This window comes from Sorex araneus, chromosome 8, assembly GCF_027595985.1.
Source record: "Sorex araneus isolate mSorAra2 chromosome 8, mSorAra2.pri, whole genome shotgun sequence".
In the NCBI taxonomy this organism is placed as follows: Eukaryota; Metazoa; Chordata; class Mammalia; order Eulipotyphla; family Soricidae; genus Sorex; species Sorex araneus.
Genome location: NC_073309.1, coordinates 38,616,947 through 38,636,078, shown reverse-complemented (window position 1 = coordinate 38,636,078; position 19,132 = coordinate 38,616,947). Strand labels below are relative to the sequence as shown.

Sequence of the window (19,132 nt, the reverse complement as noted above, 5' to 3'; positions counted from 1 at the left end):
GGCCCCGAGGAGTCCCCAGAGCCCCCTACAGGGCCCCTTAGGGATCTCACCAGGAGAAAAGGTGGGGTCTGCCCCAGGGAAAGTGCCGTATTCCCGGGGACATAGCGACAGCAAGGAACAGAAAGCATTTCACAAACTGTACCAGAGCGAGAATCAAGGCAGGGGTCTGCTCTCATCCAGGAGGACCTGGATGTTCTCACAGGGGTGCCCCGTGCCCGGGTTTGGTGTGGGCAAGGAGCCTGGTCTGTGTAGTGGGCGTTTAATGTTCAACATTGTGTGTTCCAGTGCGGACTTCCCCCACCCCCCCGCACACACACATTAAGTGGAATCACACACACATTATTAAGTGGGGAGACCCCCGCCCCCCAGACAAAATCTTCAATCCTAGCTCTGTGCTCCGTGCACTTGCTTTGTTGGGTCACACCCGGCGATGCTCAGGGGTTCCTCCTGGCTCTGCACTCAGCAATCACTCCTGGCGGTGCTGAGGGATCATATAGGATGACAGGGATCGAACCCTGGGCCGGCTGCATGCCAGGCGAACACCCTCCCTGCTGTACTGTCGCTTGCCCACCCCCGACCCATGGAGATGCTTGTGCGTGCCCCGGGGTGGGGATGGGGGTGGGGGTGGGGGGAGCATGAGGGCCGTGCGCCGACACCCCCTTTCCTGCAGTGGTCTCCAGTCCACAGCGCTGGGCCTCTCGCAGGGCCCCGCGGAGACCGAGGTATGTTTCCGCCCCTCACTGATAATGAGGAGCTCAGAAGCGCAGGCTAATCAAGCATGTCCAGAATAAAGGGGAGTATTTGTTAATTGAATGTCATGTTATGTCCTCAGTTGTGCTTTATACAAGATAGGCAATTTAGAATTCCCAATTATCCAATTAAAATGCTAATTATCTCCTACCTTGATAAGGCTGCTCCCGGGGGACGGGGTGGCCTCTCGGCGCCCCCTCCCTTCCCACCGCCGCTGCCCTTGCCCGCCCCTGCCAGGGCCGCTGCTTCCCAGGGGCCACTCCGGAGGCACCGGCTCCGCGTGGGCAGCGCTGGCCCCGCCACTCAGCATCACGGAGCAGAGCCCTCTCCCAGGCTGTCCCTCCCCACCTGGACCCGTGGCCCTGTGGGTTACTGACAGCTCCCCCAGCTGTCGAGACACTCACCCCGCCATACCCTGCCGCAGGCTGGCAACCCCCCCCCCCCAGCGATAGGAGCCCCCACCCCCGCCCTGTCTTGGGGATTCAGGTATTCGCAGAGCCTGGATGGGCTCAGGTCTGCGTGCGGCCCCTCCGCCCCCGAGTCCCCACTCACCCTCTGTCCCGTGGCTGCAACCCTGAGTGTCAGGAGTGGCCAGGGCAGGGGGCAGGTGCAAGCCTGGCTTCATCCTCTGGCCGTGTGGCCTGGGGTGTCCATGGTGTGCGGGCTGGGCCTGCAGGGAGTCCTGGCGAGGAGGCTTGGCACAGGTATGGTGTCTTGGTGGCGATGCGGGCTGTCCTGGTAATGCACCTCTGGGGAGCCCCAGGCTTCACCCTGCTCTTCCCACTGTCGGGTGGCGTGGTCGCCCCTTGCTCGTTTAAAACAGAGGGGTCGGAGAGTTAGTACAGTGAGTAGGGCTCTTGCCTTGCACACGGCCAGCCCAGGTTTGATCCCCGGCATCCCATATGGGTTCCCTGAGCACTGCCAGGTATGATTCCCCAGTGCAGAGCCTGGAGTAAGCCCTGAGCATCCCTGGATGTGGCTCAAAAACCAAAAAATGCAAACAACAGCAACCGCGCGTGCGCACACACACACACACACACACAGACACACACAGAGCCAGGCTAGGTAGGCTCTGGCTCTCTAGCTTGCTTCACCAGGGGTCTGGGGGCAGGAGGGACCGAGTGTGCCCCCAGCCCCACTCCCCATTTCACTTCTCAGAAGGCACATGGGGACCCCAGGACCCCAGGCACAGGAGCTGGGAGTCGTCCAGGAATTCGGGCCGAGCCCCAGGCAGCCCCATGGCCTGGGGCCAGCCTGGCATGCAGCAGTTAGGGGGTGTTCTTGCCAGGTGGCCCCCCACCCCCCCATAAAAACGACTGGAACGGTATCCAGCTCCCCCTGGGAACTCAGGGGTCATCAGGCATGTACTCCCGGCTCCCCGGGAAGCTGTCCGACCACCATGTAGACCCCCCAGCTCCCCACGTCAGGCTCGGAGGCTCTCGGCTCTGTCCCCTCCCTGGGACCCCTCCCCACGGGCAGCATTTTTCTTCCTCTGAAAAGAATGTTCCTTGAGTAAGTGGATAGATCAAAAGGCTCAGCGCGTTCATTACATAATTACGGTCATTTTCACCCAGGAAAGAAAACAGTGAGTAATCAAACCACGCCGTTAAGAGTGACAAGTGTCCCTGGCTGTGGCGGCCACACAGGCACAGTGTTTAGCCCCAAACATCTCCTGTGCCCCTGCCCTGCCTCCTCTCGTCACACCCCAGTCCTGCTGGGTTCCCCAAAGGCTTCTCAGTCATTGTTGGGGTGGGGGAAGGGGTGTGAGGCAGCCTGTGCAGAAGCAAGCCCTGAGAGCGTGTACGTGGGTGTGTGCATGAGGGGTTGTTTGTGTGTGTGTGTGTGTGTGTGTGTGTGTGTGTGTGTGATCCTGTTTATTTCAGGAGAGAGGAGGGAGGGAGGTGCCCTAGGCCCTGGGTGTGTGTGTGTGTGTGTGTGTGTGTTGGCGGGGGGGGGGGGGTGTCGAGGGGCGGGGGTCCAGCCCAGGCTACATGTGTGTGAGCAAGGCTGACCCGCAGCCTTTTTACTGAGGGCAGGTCAGTCGTGTGTGGGTGTACATGTGTACGCGTATAAGTGTGTGCTCGTAAGTATATATGTGTGTATGCATGAGCGTGTATGTATGTAAGCATGCATGAGTGTGTGTGCATCGTGTGTGCCTGTGTGCATGTCTGTGTATGTGCACGCATGCAGCTGGAACCTGGGCCCGAGGGCACCCCGGGAGTGGCTGGCCCGGGTGTGAGTGTGTCCTTGGGCTCCAGCGGCTGCCTGGAGGCCTCTGTGTGATGGCAGTGCCCCGTGGGTGGCTGTGTGTCCAGAATGCATCACTGCAGGGCCGGCACGGTCCATGGGAGATTCCACTGCCCCATTTCACAGACACAGAAATGGAGCCACAGGGGCTGGAGCAATAGCACAGTGGGTAGGGCGTTTGCCTTGCACGCGGACGACCCGGGTTTAATTCCCAGCATCCCATATGGTCCCCTGAGCACTGGAGTAATTACTCAGGAGTAATTCCTGAGTGCATGAGCCAGGAGTAACCCCTGTACATCCACAGAGAAACTAAACCGCTGGTGCGCAGAGCAGTGGACAGCGCCCCCAGGGGGTGTGTTGTGAGGCTGCAGGCCTGAAAGGGGGGATGAGGGGAGAGGGGGAACAGTCCCGAGGGACCTGACCAGGGCCACCTCTCAGGCCAGCCCCTCGGTGCCGCCTCCACCCTGCCCTCTCCCCTCCTCACACCTGGAGGGTGTGAAGAGGCCTGAGAAGCGGGTGCTTGGGTGCCTGCGCTGACCCCTGACCCCACATTGCTGTCCCTTGCTGCCGCCCGTCGGATGTCCCGCCTGGAGGGCAGGAGCCCCAGCCGCTCCCCGGGCTGCACCTGCGTGCCCCGGGGAGGCCCAGGGTGGCCGCCCTTTCCCCAGAGATGCCGTTCCCGCAGCGGTGGCCTCGGGGCCCGCCGTCCTGGCTCCATCCGTCACCTGCCGGCAGAGACAGATGTGCCCGCCTGCAGCCGTCGCCGCTGCAGCTCTGCCGGCTCGCGGCTTGCGGCACGGCCCTCCCAGCCTCTGAGAGGTTCTCAGTCATGCCCGGCCCGTTGGCTTGGCGGAGATTGATGGGCCAGCGTGGCCTAGAGACGGGCGCTGTGGGGAGGAGCTTCGGGGGCCTCTGCTCCGGCGGCGTGAGGCTGCTGCGGGCCAGGCGGGCAGTGCCCGGCGGGGTTCTGTCTCCCCGTGAGGTGAGGGAAGGGGCCCCGGCAGGACGGAGCCTTCAGTTCATTCCTGGCCTGGGCTCCACCTGGTCCCAGGAAGCTCCGCCTGCCCCCAGCCCCAAGCCCCCTGGGCGTGCCCAGCTACCCTCAGGGCGCACCCCCGGCCCTGGCCCACCCATCGCCCTCACCACTGGGGGGTCCCCACGGGGCCCCCCAGCTGGCAGCTCTCTCTCCCTTCAGACTTGCCGCACCCATCTGAGTGTTGAGCGTCCAGCCTCGGTCCTTGTCTTTGGGGGGCCCTGAGGGTGGTAGGTGTGGCCGGTGCTGGGGTGTGGGGCCTGTTGGCCGTTTCCCTGCCAGGGTCCGGATGGGCCTTTGCTCTGTGTCCTCCTGGCCGGCGAGGCCTGCGAGCTGCCGGTGGGAACCGGGCAGGCGTATGGCAGCCCACACCACAGCGTCCACCCCCCCCACCCCCGCCCCTTAGAACTCAGAACCGCGTCCGAGTGCCTGTCCCTGACCTCCAGCTGACGACGGGGCCCCACGCTGCCCCGAGCACCAGCTCGCCCCCACCTGGGCGTCAGGAAAGCTCGTTCCCTGCAGAGCTCGGGGCTCCACTCCACTACAAAGGGCTTCACCCCGCGGACACCCCGCGGAGTGCATCTCCCGGCCTCGCACCCCTGCCTCACGGGGCAGACGGAGTGTCCGCAGGGTGGGCACAGATGCATGCCGGGTCCCTGTGGGGTGACTGAGGTTGTGGTGCTTTGTGAGAACGGTCCTCATGAGCAAGCCAGCGCGGTGAAGCCTGGGTTTGGAGCCAGCCATGGGTGAGGGGTTCACCCAGAGCCCAGCCCGAGTCCCCACCTCATTTGCTCACCCTGGCCTCAACCCTCCATGCCCGCCTTGGCCTCCGTGCGGTGTGAGGCTCCACTTCCCCCCAGCAGGGCCTGTGCATCCCAAGTCCCCTGGAAAGGGAGGCAGCGGGGTCTTCCCCTCCCCCGAGGGCTCCCCATCCTGGTGTCCTGGGCGCAGGGCTCAGGGGGGCCGTGCTCAGATGGTGACCTCACCTGGCAGAGGTGCAGGGGACGAGGGCAGCCGCCCGCACATCTGCAAGAACCAGGGCCCCTCCCCAGCCTGGCCACCCCAAGCCCCCCGCCAGGCGCCCTCACAGGTCCCCCCCGCCGTGAGGGTCCGAAAAAAGGTGGGGCAGCATGTGCAGCCCCCCCACCGCGGCTGCATCCCTTGGGCCGCAGAGTGGTGAGGTCTGACCTGGTGTCCAGCCCACAGGGACGCTCCCAGTGCAGCCTCTGGACACAGCCGAGGGCCGCCTTGGTGTCAGAGATGGGGCCTCAGGCCCGGGTGCTGGGAGGAGAGCTGGGGCCCCCCAGCCTGCGACTCAGAGGGCAGGGGTCAGGGCAGTCCCACCACGAGGTTTGCAGAGTTGGGGTCCGTGGTGCTCAGGCCTCGGTGAGCCCCCAAGGGGTGCGCCTGATCCCCGGGAGCTCCTGGTCCCCCGGGGGCACACATGGGTGCTGATTTTCTTCTCTCAAGTCGGGGGAGGGGAGCAGGGCCACCCCTGGATGCTGCCTCCCACCCCTGGACACACCCCAACACAGTGTCCCCTCTCCCCGCCATGCTCCCCCAGGCCCGGCCCCAGGAGGAGCCTGTGGCTCTTGTGTCCCTCTGACTGAGGGTCCAGCCCCTGGCAGGGGAGGGGCGGGGACAGGGCACGGCACGAGGGGGTCTCGGAGGGGCCGGCAACCAGCTCACACATGCCGGGCTGCCCCTCCGGGGGCCTGGGACACGGGCAGTGCCACGATCAAAGGGGCAGCTCCTGTCCAGCTGGGTGGCCCTGGCCACACCCTGACGCCTGTCCCCTCCCCTGCCACCTGTCCCTTCACTGACGCTTGTCCCTTCCTCACAGCCTCTTCGAGCATTACTGCTACTCCCGGGGCGGCATGCGCCACAGCTCCTACACGTGCATCTGCGGCAGGTAAGGGGCGTCCAGACCTCGGGCTGTGACCCGCAGGGTGCGGGAGCCGTGGGGACACGTGTGCCCGGAGCACGCTGGGACGGGGTGGGACTCCGTGTGTCGGCTGGGTGCGGGGAGCACGCAGCACACCAGGCCGGACATGTGGTCTGGTCCTGCCCCCTCATCCTCCGCCCGACCCCCCACCCCCCACCACGCCCCCCCCAGCCCCCCAAGGGTCTGGCCACCGCCAGCCTGGCCGGAGCGGGCGGCCCTGCTGGTCTGGTCTGCGTATCCCGGCACATGAATAATACATGTGAACGCCTCAGTCCTTGGAAACGCTCTTCTCTGGTGGGAAGAGAGAAAAATCATTATTTCTACTTTTATGATTCCTGAGACTCCCGAACGGGGTCATAAATATTACACCCAGGTGGGGCTTTTTTTTTTCCCTTTGGACAGACTTAAAAGTCCTTTTTTTTTCCCCCTTAAAGGCGTCGCTCATTAGGGAGGCCCTGGCACGGAGGAGCCCCTTGCCGCCGGCTCCGAGCAGGGGGCCCTGGTGGCCACACTCCCCCTGGGCGCTGCGCCCTGACCCTGCCCCCCAGCGCCCAGGACGGGCGGCTCCCTGCCCCCTCGCCGCAGACCCTTCTCCCCATTCTCTTCCATTGCTGTTGGGGGGGCCGTGCCAGGGGTGGAGCCCAGGCCTCACACTCCAGGGGCCACATTCTGTGTCTGAGCCAGACCCTGGCGGCCCTGGAGGGGTGCGGCCCTGGTGCGACTGCTCAGGCCCCTGGGGCAGAGGGGGGCGGGGCAGCACTGTGGGGGGGGGGTCGGGGCTGACGCTGGGCCCTGACCCCTGTCCTGTGTTCGGCAGCGGTGAGAACTCTGCAGTGCTGCACTACGGGCACGCCGGCGCCCCCAATGACAGGACCATCCGGGACGGAGACATGTGGTGAGTGAGGGGGTCCCGGGTGGACGGGGCCTCACGCTGCACCCTGAGATGCCCACAGGCAAACCCCTCCCCCGCACCCTCCAGCCAAGGAAGCGCCAAATGCCAGGGGCTGCTCTTTGGGAGGGCAGCAATGGCCCTCACCACGCTTGTGCCATTGAGGAAACCAGAGGTCAGCCGCACCCCGAAACTCTGCCACCGCAGCGGGCCTGGGGGTCAGTGGCTGTTGGCTGTCAGGCTCCCCTGGCCCAGGGGTGTGCGCTGGTGGGGGCCCCACGCTGGAGTCCCAGCGAGGCGGCCCATGGCCAGAGCCCCGTAGCCGGGAGCCAGGGCCATGCCAGAGGCCTGGTGTGTGCCTACCGGCAGGTATGAGCTAAAATGCCATATCCCGGTTTCAGGGTCCCTGCTGCCACCAGCTACCATCTTCCCTAGCCATGGAGTCAGCTGCGGGAGAAGCTAGGGGGGCGGGGTTCAGACCCCCCGTTGGCAGCTCAGCCTTCTGGGAGGAAATGGAGCCACTGCATGGCCCCTGAGCCTCAGTGGTCTCTGGTGTTCATGGAGACGGTGCCCCCCGCTTGGGACTGCAGGGTGGGAACATTGGGTTTGCATGGTGCCCACCCCCCCGCATACACTGGCCGTGGGTGGCAGGGGCAGGAGCCCTCCAGAGCATGGCATCTGACCTGCTTGGGGGGCACTGGTCACCCCCCACCTCCCAGCCTCTGAGATACTGAGCCAGAAGGGCTGGGGAAAGTGAGGGCAGGTTAGGGGGCAGCCCCGGGCCAGGGCGGTCTCCAGGAGAGACCCCCTGCCTCTGTGGGGACTGTACGCCGGAGTGTACCCCCTGGTGCGTCCATTCTGGCCGGCCAGGAGGGCCTGGGAGCCCCATCCCCGGCCAGCCTGCGTGGCCCGGCCCAGCCGGCACCCTACAGCGCCCTGGGCGTGCAGAGGCCTTGGGCGAGAGCCGCTTCACGTTGTGACGGCCGGGTCCCAGCTTGTCCCTGGACAGCGCCTGGTGGGCCAGAGCAGAGCCTCCTCGGGCCTCCGCATGACTCAGTGCTCAGCTGTGGCCCTCCCGGGCTGCGTGTGGCACCTGCGGCTCTCAGGGTGCAGCTGGAAGGACCAGGAGCCATCCGGGCCCCCCACCCCCCGCCCCCGGGGTTCCCACCAGGCCCAAATCGGTGATTTTCCTGTGCGAGTGCTAACCTTGAAACAGAGCCAGTCGGATAATTACGAGTTTATTATAGCCCATTTATTATGCAGTATTTAGAACAACATGTTTTGTTGATCACTGTGACTGCCAGGATGCTGGCAGCATTCATAATCCATTGTTTTATTGGAATTGATCCGCCGGGCGCCCACTGTGTGGTTCGGCAAATAATAAATCTCTGTGATCTCAGCACAAAGCCAGGGTGCTGTCGCTTCCCGAGGTGGGAAGCCAGGACAGGGGCATCGTGGGGGCTCTGCTGCCCCCGAATGCCCCCGGCACTGCCAGTGCCTCGTGTCCGGCCACGGGGGACACTCCTGAGCTCAGCCCCATCATGGGTGTGTGTGTGTGTGTGTGTGTGTGTGTGTGTGTGTGCGCGCGCGTGTGTGTGCGCGTGTGTGTGTGTGCGCGTGTGTGTATGTCTGTGCATGTGTGTGCATGTGTGCATGTGTGTATGTATGTGTTCATGTGCGTGTGTGCATGTGTGTATATATGTGTTCATGTGCGTGTGTGTGCATGTATGCATTGTGTGTGTGCATGTGTGTGTGCACATGTGTGTGTGCATGTGTGCCTGTGTGTATAGTGAGGGAGGGGAGGATGAAAACGGGGCATGGAGTGGACATGGGGCCCCTTCCTGCACCCACACACCTGCAGGGAGGCAAGCAGGGATGCCCAGTTCAGGTCCCTGCCACCGTCCCCCCACCAGGCCTCAGGATCTCAAGTCAGTCCCCGGGACTGGAGCAGCGGGGTGGGGGCTTGGGGGTGACAGGGGCAGGCACGGGGCAGCACAGAGCCATGGTCCGGCCCAGCTCCCAGCCTGGAGGTGAGTTTTGAGTTTTCCCAGCCGCCTGCTGTGTTTTGCTTTCAGCCTTAAGTGCCCCCCACTCCTGTGTCCACCCACTGAGGTCTCCAGGGGGCTGGGCCGTGGGTGGGGGGGAGGGCCGCTCACTGCGGTGCTGCTGCTCCTGACTTGGGGAGGGTGTGGTGCTGGTGCCCCAGAGCTAAGGAGCCCCCTGCCAGCTCCTCAGGTGCGGTAGCCCTCAGGGCTCCCCAGGCTTTCCCCGGGTTGAAAAAGCCCCTCCCACAGCCCCTGCGTTCCCACCCCGCCTCTGCTCGCCCAGGGACTGGCCTGCAGGCGTCAGCACAGCCCTGTCCCACTTGGGCCCTGGTGAGTCACCGTCCAGGGGTGCTGTGGGCAGCTCTGCCATCTGCCAGGCGCAGTCAGGGGCTCCCAGGAGCCTCTGGAGGAAGCCAGCAAGCCTCTCCCCGGCCCAGCCAGTCTGGCCCGGGGCTGTGAGCACAGGTGTGCCCGGCCCTGGGGTGTGAGCACAGGTGTGCCCGGCCCAGGGGCCCCCACAGTCTTGTGCAGAAGCAGCTGGGAGGCTGTGGAGCCAGCGCTGCCCACTAGGGAGCGCCCGTGGTCTGGGTTTCCATCTGTGGCAGCCCCGCCTCCTGTTCCCTCCACCTCTCCATCCCCCCTGCCCCCCACCCCCCATCCCACCCCCATTTCCCACCAGTGCTTCCCGCTGACGGACCCTGTCTGGAAAACCTCTCCTGTCCCCTCCACCCGCCCCCCACTGTCCACATCAGCTGGCAGAGGGCGTGGCTGGGGAGGTGGCCCGTGGCCCCTCGCAGACCCCTCTAGAGCCCAGTCTGAGTCCCGCCTGTGGAGCCAAGGCCAGTGCCATGTGGCTAGTGAAGCAGGGCCTCCTGGCACTGGCCGGTAGAGGGCAGCGTTGTCCCAGGACAGGACACGGGAAGGGGTGCGTGGGAGGGGGCTGCGCCAGTTCAGGGGACGAGGCCCCAGGCTGGCTGAGCAGCTCCTGTGTGGGGCAGGGAGGGCCTGTCCTCTCTTGCCCCTCACTGCCGGCGGGGGGTGGGTCCCCAGCCCAGAGAAACCCGGGAAAGCCTGGGGAGCCCTGAGGGCTACCAAGGCATGCCTGGGGCATGGTGCCCAGGGCAGTGCCGCCCTGCCCCTGCTGCTCCCGCTCCTGCTCCTCCTTCTGCTCCTTCTTCTGCTCTTCCTCCTGCTGCTGCTGCTCCTCCTCCTCCTCCTTCTGTTCCGCCTCCTAACTCCTCTTTCTCCTCCTCCTCCTCCCCTCTCTCCTCCCCCTCCTCCTGCTATTGCTCCTCCTATCCTCTTCATCTTCCTCCTTCTCCTCCTGTTCTACCTCCCCTTACTACATGGCTTCTCCCCTGCCCTCTCCCGCCCCAACCGCAGATGAGCCATGAGCCCCTTCCCCTGCGTGCCCCCTCCCTGGGCCACTGTACCCTCAGCCAGGTCCCATCAACCCCCCCCCCAACACACACATACACACACACACACACACACACACACACACACACACACACACACACACACACACACACGGCTCTGCTGGCTTGGGGCACTGCTGCCTCCCCAGGCCTCCAGCAGCCTCTGGTGCCGCCCGTGCCCACGGGCCGAGCAGAGCCATTGTGCCCACCCCGCCCTGCTGACTTGGTCTCATGCCCACGTGGCACCTGTGTGTGGTGAGCCCACAGAGGCCCCTTCCTCCCGTACCTGCTGCTGTGGGGGCTTCTCAGGGTGCGTGTCGGGGTCTGAGACGGCTCAGAGGGAACCCTGGTTCCATCCCTGGCAGTGTATAGGCCCACCTGGTGTGCACCACCCCCCTCCAAAAAAAAAACCAAATCAGTGCAAGTGTCAGCCCCTAAAACCTCTTTCCCGGTTGTTTCCTTCAGAGAGGACATGCCTTGGGGACATGTCCACCCTCCAGGGCAAGAGCACCACCACCCAAAGGCCAGGGCCAGGCTGGGCCTCCAGCAGGCCTCTGGGCAGGGGTCCCCGCACCCCTCCGGCCCCAGTTTGCTGTTTCTCATGCACCCGTGGGCCCCACCCAGCCGCGTGGGCTTCACAGGACATGGTCGGGTGCCGGCCAGACGGCCCGGGCGCCCACAGACACCGAGGCCCCACTCCGCCGGCCGGAGGGAAGCACGTGCTGGACGCCTGACGCCGGCTCAGGCCACCCTGGGCTGCTCTGCGGGCACTGTGCCCCTGGGTGTGACCCGTGGTCTGGGTGACTGTCCAGTCTGCTGAGTCCCAGGGGTGGGTTGGGGGGAGCCCAGAGGCTGAGGGAGATGAGCCAGGGCTGAGAGAGGCCCCTGACTCCCCCAGGGGTGGCCGTTGCCCCCACAGTCTTCCCTGGAGCTCTGCCCTACCCAGAGCAGACAGCGGGCACCTTTGGGTCTCTCCTCCCTGCCAGTTGGGGGTCCGAGCCACCCCCCTGCAGGCCCAGTGCCAGGCTGCACAACCCGAGATCAGAACACACATGTAGGGTCACCGCGCATTGCCCACACTCTTCCCGAGCCGCCGAGCACTGGCCCTCCAATGGGGTCACAGACCCTGGGGCAGGTCTGGGGGGGCCCCGGATGGCAGGTTCCCAGGGCCTCGAGGTGCCGCGAGGAGCAGAGGGGACACAGGCCAGAAATAGAAGTGCGGGACACGGGCGGGGGCACGCAGGCGCGGGCAGTATCCCCCAGATGGCTTCCATTAGTGCTCACGTCCACTCGGCCAGAGACGGAGCTCCTGGTGGGTGTCCCCCCCGGCACCAGGGTAGGGGGCGGGGGGCGGGGACAGGAACCGGCGTCCTGGGCCAAGCCAGGGGATGGCTGAGTTCTCGGGTGTCTGTCGGCGGGCGCTCGGGGGAGGGCTGAGGGGGACCCCGAGGGGTCGGGCGGGGATGATTTATGAAGGACGTGGCTTTCCTCCTTGGATTCCGGGACGGCTCGAATGTGAGTCACGTAGGCGAGTAGGAACTCCAGGGGGATCGAGCAGAGGAGCGGAGAGAGGGGGAACTGAGAGCAACGAAAATAGCCCGGCCGCGTGCGCGGCGCCAGCCCCGCGCTTCCTTCTCCACGGGCAGACGGCCCGAAAGGAGAAGCAGCCCACGTGGGAAGGCGTCCGGCCAGCACCCCGAGAGTCGGGCCCCGCAGCCTTCGGGGTGCTCTGGCCGGTCCCCCGGCCTTCCCGGCCGGCAGCTCTGTTCCTTTGAGAGCTGCGTGCCCCCCCCCACCCCGCCACCCCCAACTCTGCCGGGGGAGCTGCTCCAGGTTCCCTCTGATGTGGCGGCTGAGAATCTGCCCCCTGGTGCCCAGCCCCACGCCCTCGCCTGCTGTTCTGCATCAGCTGACCGCAGCCCATTGTCCCTCTGCTGCCTCAGAGGAGCCCAGATGAAACGGGCCCGGCCCCCGCTGACACTGGCCCCGGGGCCCCCGGAGGACGGAGGTCCCCTGCGCGAGGCCAGCACGTCTGTGCCTGTGTTCTTGGCGGCCGCTCGGAGGAGAGGGTGCCGAGCTGGGACAGGAGACCCCGCCGCCCACTGGGTGCTGCTCAGCCCTCGCTCCCCTGCAGCATAGGGGCCCCTGGGCCCTTTCCATCCCCGTCTCCTTCCTGGGTGGGGCTGCCCGGGCTTCTCTTGCCCCCGCCCTGCCCTGCCTCCACCCATGAAGGGTGTGGCCCCTCCAGAGGCTCTGACTCTGTCCCCTCTTCCCCCCCCACCCCATCCTGTGCTGCTGGGGCTCCCCCGTGTCCCTGAGGGTCACCTGACCGCCGCCCGTCGTTTATGGTGTTTTGCAATCAGAAGACGACAGATTAGAAGGTGCCCAGCTGGGACTTTGGATTCGGCAGGCTTTTCCACTGAGAAGGCTGTTCCCGTGGAGCCCCGGTGGCAGCCCCTGTTCTGGGGCGGGCTGCCCCCTAACCCCCGCCACACACACACACACATGCACACATGCACACACACACACACGCACATATGCACGCACACACACACAAACGCACACATGCATGCACACACACAAATGCACACACGCACACACACAAATGCACACATGCATACATGCACACACGCACAAACGCATGCACACACGCACACAAATGCGCACACGCACACATACGCATACACATATGCACACATACGCACACATGCACACACGTGCACATAAGTATGCACACACTTGCACACACGCACACATGCACACGCATGCACACACACGCACATACACACACACACACACACACACACACCAGTGGGTTCTTCCCAGGACTCAGCTTTCCCCAGGCTTTCCGGGCTGTGGACAGACGGACGCCCCCATTCTGTGGGAAGCTGGGGGAGGAGGCAGCCCCAGTTCCAGCCAGTCCCCAGAGGTCCACTCCCGTGGCCTACCCCCCACTTCTGTGCTCCCCTGGCCCCCGACCCAGCAGGCCCTTAGCTGGTTCTGTCCCCCAGCGGCCCCACTGCTTGACCCTGGAGGAGCTGGGCTCTCACGTGACCCCTTCATCTGCCCCGCCACCCCAAGGCGGACACCTGCTCCATCAGCCCTGCCCGTCCCGCAGCGCCCCTCCTGATTGGGGCCCTTGGGGGTTGCTTTGTTTTACTTGGATCACTGTGATATACAGTTACGAAGCTGTTCATAATTGGGTGTCAGTCATAGAATGTTCCAACACCCGTCCCTTCACCAGTGTAATTTTCCCACCACCCATGGTCCCAGCTTCCCTCCCCCTCCCCCTCCCCCTCCACTCACTACAGCAGGCACTTCTCTCTCTGTCTCTGTCTTTGTCTCTCTCTGTGTCTCTCTATCTCTGTCTCTGTCTGTCTCTCCTCTCTCTCTCCTTTTGGGCCTCGTGGTTTGCAGTATGGATAATGAGAAGTTACCAGCTATCAGGTTTATCCCTTTACCTACTTTCAGTGCTCAGTTCCTGTCCAAAATGATCCTTTCCAACTATTACTGTCATGTTGGTCCCTCCTCGACCTGGGGCCTTTTTGTGGGATACCCAGCGGAACGGCTGGGCCGGGCCCCAGTGCCCTGCCAGCTCTGCTCTCCTCACCCAGCGGGGGGCCGTGCTGCCCATTCCGAGTGCCACCTGGAGACCCCCCAGAGGGGCTGTGTTTCCCCTGCCGCTGGGCCACCTGCTGAGCACGGCAGGGGGTGCTGATTAAAAGGCCGGTGAGGTCCTGGGGACAGCACTGATTTCCCAAGTGAGCCCCCTGGCCTAGGCCTGTCCTGCAGAGTCAGTGGAGGCCAAGGCAGGTGTGGGGGTCAGAGGTCAGAGGTCACCCTTCCTGCCTTCCCTACTTTGGGGTCAGAGTCTCCCAGGATGGCTTCCAGAGAGGACCCCCCCCCACACACACACACAAGCCTTGCCCCTGGAGGTGACCATGACGGGTGGCCGGGAGTTACTGCTGCGGGGAGGGTGAGATGCACACGGGGCCCAGCCTGTCCCCTCTCTGCCTGCAGCCTCTTCGACATGGGCGGGGAATACTACTGCTTCGCCTCAGACATCACCTGCTCCTTCCCGGCCAACGGCAAGTTCACCGCAGACCAGAGGGCCGTGTACGAGGCCGTGCTTCGGAGCTGCCGCGCAGTCATGAGCACTATGAAGCCAGGTGAGAGCAGCCGCCCTGCCGGGGTGGGATCCCGGGGCGCTGCCCCCACCCCATCCCGCTCCCTGCAGCAGCACATGGGAGCACCTGGCGTCAGGGCTGAGGGCGGGCTGGACTCGAGCTCACCCCCCGGTTCCGGGCCCCGAGGAATGTTCAAGGCAGGGAAAACCCCCTCGTCAAAGACCAGGACGTGGCCTGGTGTGGGCCCCTCGCCCTGGCGGTCCCTGGGGTGCTTTGGCCCCTCCGTGGCTCGTGGTGCTGTGTGAGGGGCTGTGGGCAGCTGAGTCTTCAGAGGAGGCAAGTGATGGTCAGGAAGCAAGGGGGGGTGGGAGGGAGAGGCTGGGTGATCGGGTGGGACCTGGGAAGCCCCGAAGGCCGGCCACGGTCACCAGGTCAGGAGGCAGAGTGGCCCCAGAGCCTGCAGCACGGGGCAGAGCAGGACAGGCCTGAGCCTGCCTGTCGAAGGGCCAAGGAGGACGGGTTCTCGCGGGGCTTGTCTTCCCTCGCAAGGGAGGACGGACGGACGGATGGACGGACTCATGAGCAGGCCAGAGTGGGCAGGAAATGCGTCTCCCACTGCTGGGAAGGCCTGACCCCACCGAGGAGGCCCCTCCGTGTCTGAACACCAGGACTCTGGGTGGGGAACAGCACGGACCGCCCATGCGACAGGGGCCCCTCAGAGCCACCCGCCCGCAGGCCCTGCTGATTCGGGTGGCTGGGGCAGAGGGCCCCGAGGGCAGGGCAGGGCCGAGCCAGGGGGGGCTGCTTCCCCGCTGGCCACAGGGCTGCAGAGTCAGGCTGGGCAGCCACTGGCCGGGCCGGGAGGTGGCGGGGTCTGGACGGAGGATGTCTCCTGAGGGGCTCTTGCTCCTCTCCTGAGTGGCATGGCCCCAGCCCTGCCTCACCCCAACCCCAGCCCGAGCAACGAGGGGCCCCCAGAGCCCAGCGCCTCCTGCCCCACTGAGAAGCGGGTCGCCCGTCACCCGGGTCCCAGCTGCCTTTGGGAGCAGCCAAGGGGCCGGGATCCACCAGCAGTGTTGGTCTGCACGCCGGGGCCAGCGCCAGCCCCTGGCCAGAGGAGCCAGACCTCCCCTCCAGGCCCCTGGGTCAGGACAGGCCCAGCCCGTCCTACTGCCCAGCACCTCGTCCCCCTCCTCCTGACGCACCCCAGAATCTCTGGCAAACCTGAGGCCCTGGCCATGTCGGGGGCCAGGCTGACGTCACGAAGTCATGGAAGGGACTCCGAGAAGTGACCCGTCCCCGAGACAGCCAAAGGGGACACTGTTCAAGGCCCGGGTGAGGGTGGGGAAGGACCCCGAGGAGCTGGGCGGGCCCGGGGATGCGCCCCCTGCCCTGTCTGTGTACCCCAGACTGGCCTGGGCCCCTTTCCAGCTTTGGTCCGTCCCTGGCTGGGGCAGGGCCGGGTCCCCCTGGCTCAGGGGGACAGAGGTGCAGCCTGGGAGCGGAAGCCGGGTGGGGAGGGTGGGCTCGGGCGACACTGACCGCGTGCTGGCTGTGCGGACCAGGGCCGACCTCTGGCCTCCTGCCCTCTCGGACCTCTCTGCCCAGGTCAGGGGAGGCCCTACCCCAGCGCTGCCCCCCAGAGCCCTCTGGGACAGGAAGCACCTCGTCCGGGAGGGCCGGAGGATGCCCCCCAGTTCCAGGGGGTGGGCTTCCCACAGGGCCCCCCCACCGGGCCCTCCCTGTGGAGGGCAGGGTGTTGGAACACAGGGGCGGGCACACCTCCCCCTGTGCCCCACCACAGCCAAGGCTGCAGGGAAGCCCAGGAGGCCGCCTGCCCCCTCAGATCTGTGCTGCCCACAGACACAGTGCTAGCCTGCTGCAGTCAGGGAGGGCTTCCTGGAGAAAGCTTCAACACAGAGGCCACTGGGGAGATGGGAGCAAGTCCGGGGAGGGCAGGGGACAGTGCCGAGCAGCACCAGGGCCACCCGTGTTGGTCTCGGCGTGAGCGAGGACCTCAGGGATCTGACCTCAGTTCCCTGCCTGTGTGTGGGTAGGGTTGTGACAATGATTAAACCTGAGATCAGCCTCGCCAACCACCGTGCTGCAGCAGAGACGGCTCGGGGTCCGGGCCCCGGGGAGCTTGTCGTCCGTGAAGTGCCCGGGTCCGGTGCCTCGGGGAGGAGGGGACGAGTGTGATGCTGGGGAGGAGGCTACAAGGCTGATGGTGCCAGCCTCTCGCGTGCTCCCCGTGTGGCACCCCCGGTCGGTGTGGGCTTGGGCGGGGGGGGGGGTCGGTGGCTTCTGACCGAGCTGAGCTGGAGGGCGCAGGGCGTGGCGCCCCAGTGCCAGCCGCCAGCCTCCTCCGGGACAGTGACCTTCACACAGTGAAGGGCCCCTGCCCGGCCCGGGAGTGTCGTAACCACCATCCGGGCCAGCGGCTGGGGCCAAATTGCCGGAGGTTTAATCACTGTCACAACCCTAACCACACACAGGCACAGAGACTCCCACTCCCGGCCAAGAGGGCCGTGCGCAAGGCCTCCCCGCGGGCGCAGGCCAGGAGGACTGGAGGCGCCGCGGGGACCCCGCGAGGGGCCGAGCTGCCAGCACGCAGCATGATTTATACCTGATTCCCACCCTCTGTGGGGAGACCGCAGCCCCGCGTGGCAGCCGGCCAGGCCTGGAGTCAGGCCGCACTTCCCGGGGCTCCCCATCGGCGCCGGGAAAGGCCCCTGCCGGAGGGCCGGGGGTGGGCTGGGGCGGCAGCCACCACCCAGGAGGCCCTTCCCCCCGTCCCGGGCTCGGGCGGGAGGGGCGTGCCTGCACCCCCTGATCCCAGGCTCCTCCGGAGCAGAGGCTGGGGTGGGCAGCGACGGGGCGGGCATCTCTCCAGCCCCGAGGCCGAGCCCCGCAGGCGCCAGGCCAGTGCGTGGTGCTGACGACAGTCTGGGGGCGCCAGCGGTGTGGCCCCGGGACACAGGCGGCCTCTGGGGCGGGGCAGTGCCAGGATCCCATCCCTGGGCACCCCATTGTAGGGCCCCAGCCTGGCCCCGCCCCCTAGGGGTGCAGGTGGGGCCCAGCCAGTTGCCCACGAACTGCTCCTGGCCCCGGGGGGTGGGGAGCCCGGCCGGATGATGGGCTCAGTGCCGCCTGCAGCCCAGTGACCGCAGCTGCCGCCTCTGGTGAGGAGGGAGCGGACCCCAGGACGAGCCACCTGGTGCCCACCCAGCAGGGCGCCTCTCGCCCACTGCGGGGAGGCCCCCCACGAGAGCCAGGGTCACGCCCCTGTGCAGAGTGGTAGGGACTAGAGGTGGGGGGAGGGTCCTGCCCCCAAAGCCCTGGAGGGGTGCCAGGTCTCGGGCCTTGTCAGGTGCTCCCAGGTCAGGGCAGAGCCCCCAGGACACGCTAGGGGGGCCTGTGTCTGTGGGGCGGGGGGCCAGGCGGAGGTGCCTGCAGAGAGAGAGCCAAGACACTTTAGGGGCAGCTTCCCCTGAGCCCCCCACCAAGCCTCTCGCAGGGGAGTCTTCCTGTCCAGAACTACCTGGAGCGCCCTCCCCCGCCCCCTCCCCCCGTGACCCTTGCCCCGGAAACACAGGGCAAAGCTGACTGGCTGGAGTTGGGGCCTCTGCACCACCGCGGACCCCTGCCAGTGAGATGAGGCCATGCCAGCCGCACCTCCACCCCAGAAACCTTTGCTCCCCAACAGCTCCGAGGGTGACTCAGCCTGGCCCCGGGACATGGAGGGGCTGACCGCCCTCTGCCCGCCCCGGCTCCCCTGGCCCCACAGCTCGAGGCAACATTTGGCCCCGGTCCCAGCCCCGTCCCCGGCTCGCTCAGGCGGTCCCACGCCCACGGCCAGGGGCCAGGGGCCCCCGTTCCTGCTGCCACCCCTGAGCCTCCTTGCGCCCCCCCCTACCCCCACCGAAAGCCAGGCAGGCAGCAGGGGTGGACACAGCAAGGGCGGGTCCTCCCAGGAGCGGGCACTCGAGAGTTCCTGGCTTGGGGGGGGGGGAGCTGGTCGGTGCCCGGGCTCGCTCACGGCCGCCTCCCTCCTGACATAGGCGTCTGGTGGCCTGACATGCACCGCCTGGCCGACCGCATCCACCTGGAGGAGCTGACCCGCATCGGCGTTCTCACCGGCAGCGTGGACGCCATGGTGCAGGCCCACCTGGGAGCTGTGTTCATGCCTCACGGGCTCGGCCACTTCCTGGGCATCGACGTGCACGACGTGGGCGGCTACCCTGAGGTCATTATGGGGACGCCCCCGCCGCACAGCTGCCCCCAGTGCCCCGGCTCAGCCCGGCCCCTCTCTGGGCTGCCGTGGGCTCGGGGAGAGCCGTCTGGGCTCCCCCAGGACGGGGCAGGAGGGCGGCCAGGGAGTAGGGTGTCTCTGATCCGTCCTGGCCGGCCATAGGACGCCCCTCGGCCCTGCGGTCTGAGGAAGACAGGGCGTTTGTGGGAGGGGGTGGATGTCATTGCTACGGTGTGAGGGTCCCCGAGGGGAGCCCCGGGGGGCTGGTGCCACACAAGCACGTTGTCCTGCCCTGCCAGCCGCTGACGTGTGCCTCCACGCTGTCTGCCAAGGCCAGCGCCCGACGGGCCCCTGGGCACCCTTCGTAGGGGAGCAGGCGCATGTGGGCCTTCTTGAGACCACCCAGAGGGGCTTGGCACCTCTGAG

The 19,132-nt window shown here is 66.2% G+C and overlaps 1 protein-coding gene across 1 annotated transcript in view; it reads left to right on the top strand.

Annotated features, from left to right (window-relative positions):
• Window positions 1-19,132, top strand: part of PEPD (peptidase D) — an 88,832-nt gene that overhangs the window by 67,522 nt on the left and 2,178 nt on the right. Inside the window, exons 10-13 of the mRNA XM_004600991.2 lie at window positions 5,874-5,942; window positions 6,793-6,870; window positions 14,348-14,496; window positions 18,516-18,700. Of these exons, the coding sequence (XP_004601048.2) occupies window positions 5,874-5,942; window positions 6,793-6,870; window positions 14,348-14,496; window positions 18,516-18,700 (481 nt within the window). The remainder of the gene's footprint in view (window positions 1-5,873; window positions 5,943-6,792; window positions 6,871-14,347; window positions 14,497-18,515; window positions 18,701-19,132) is intronic.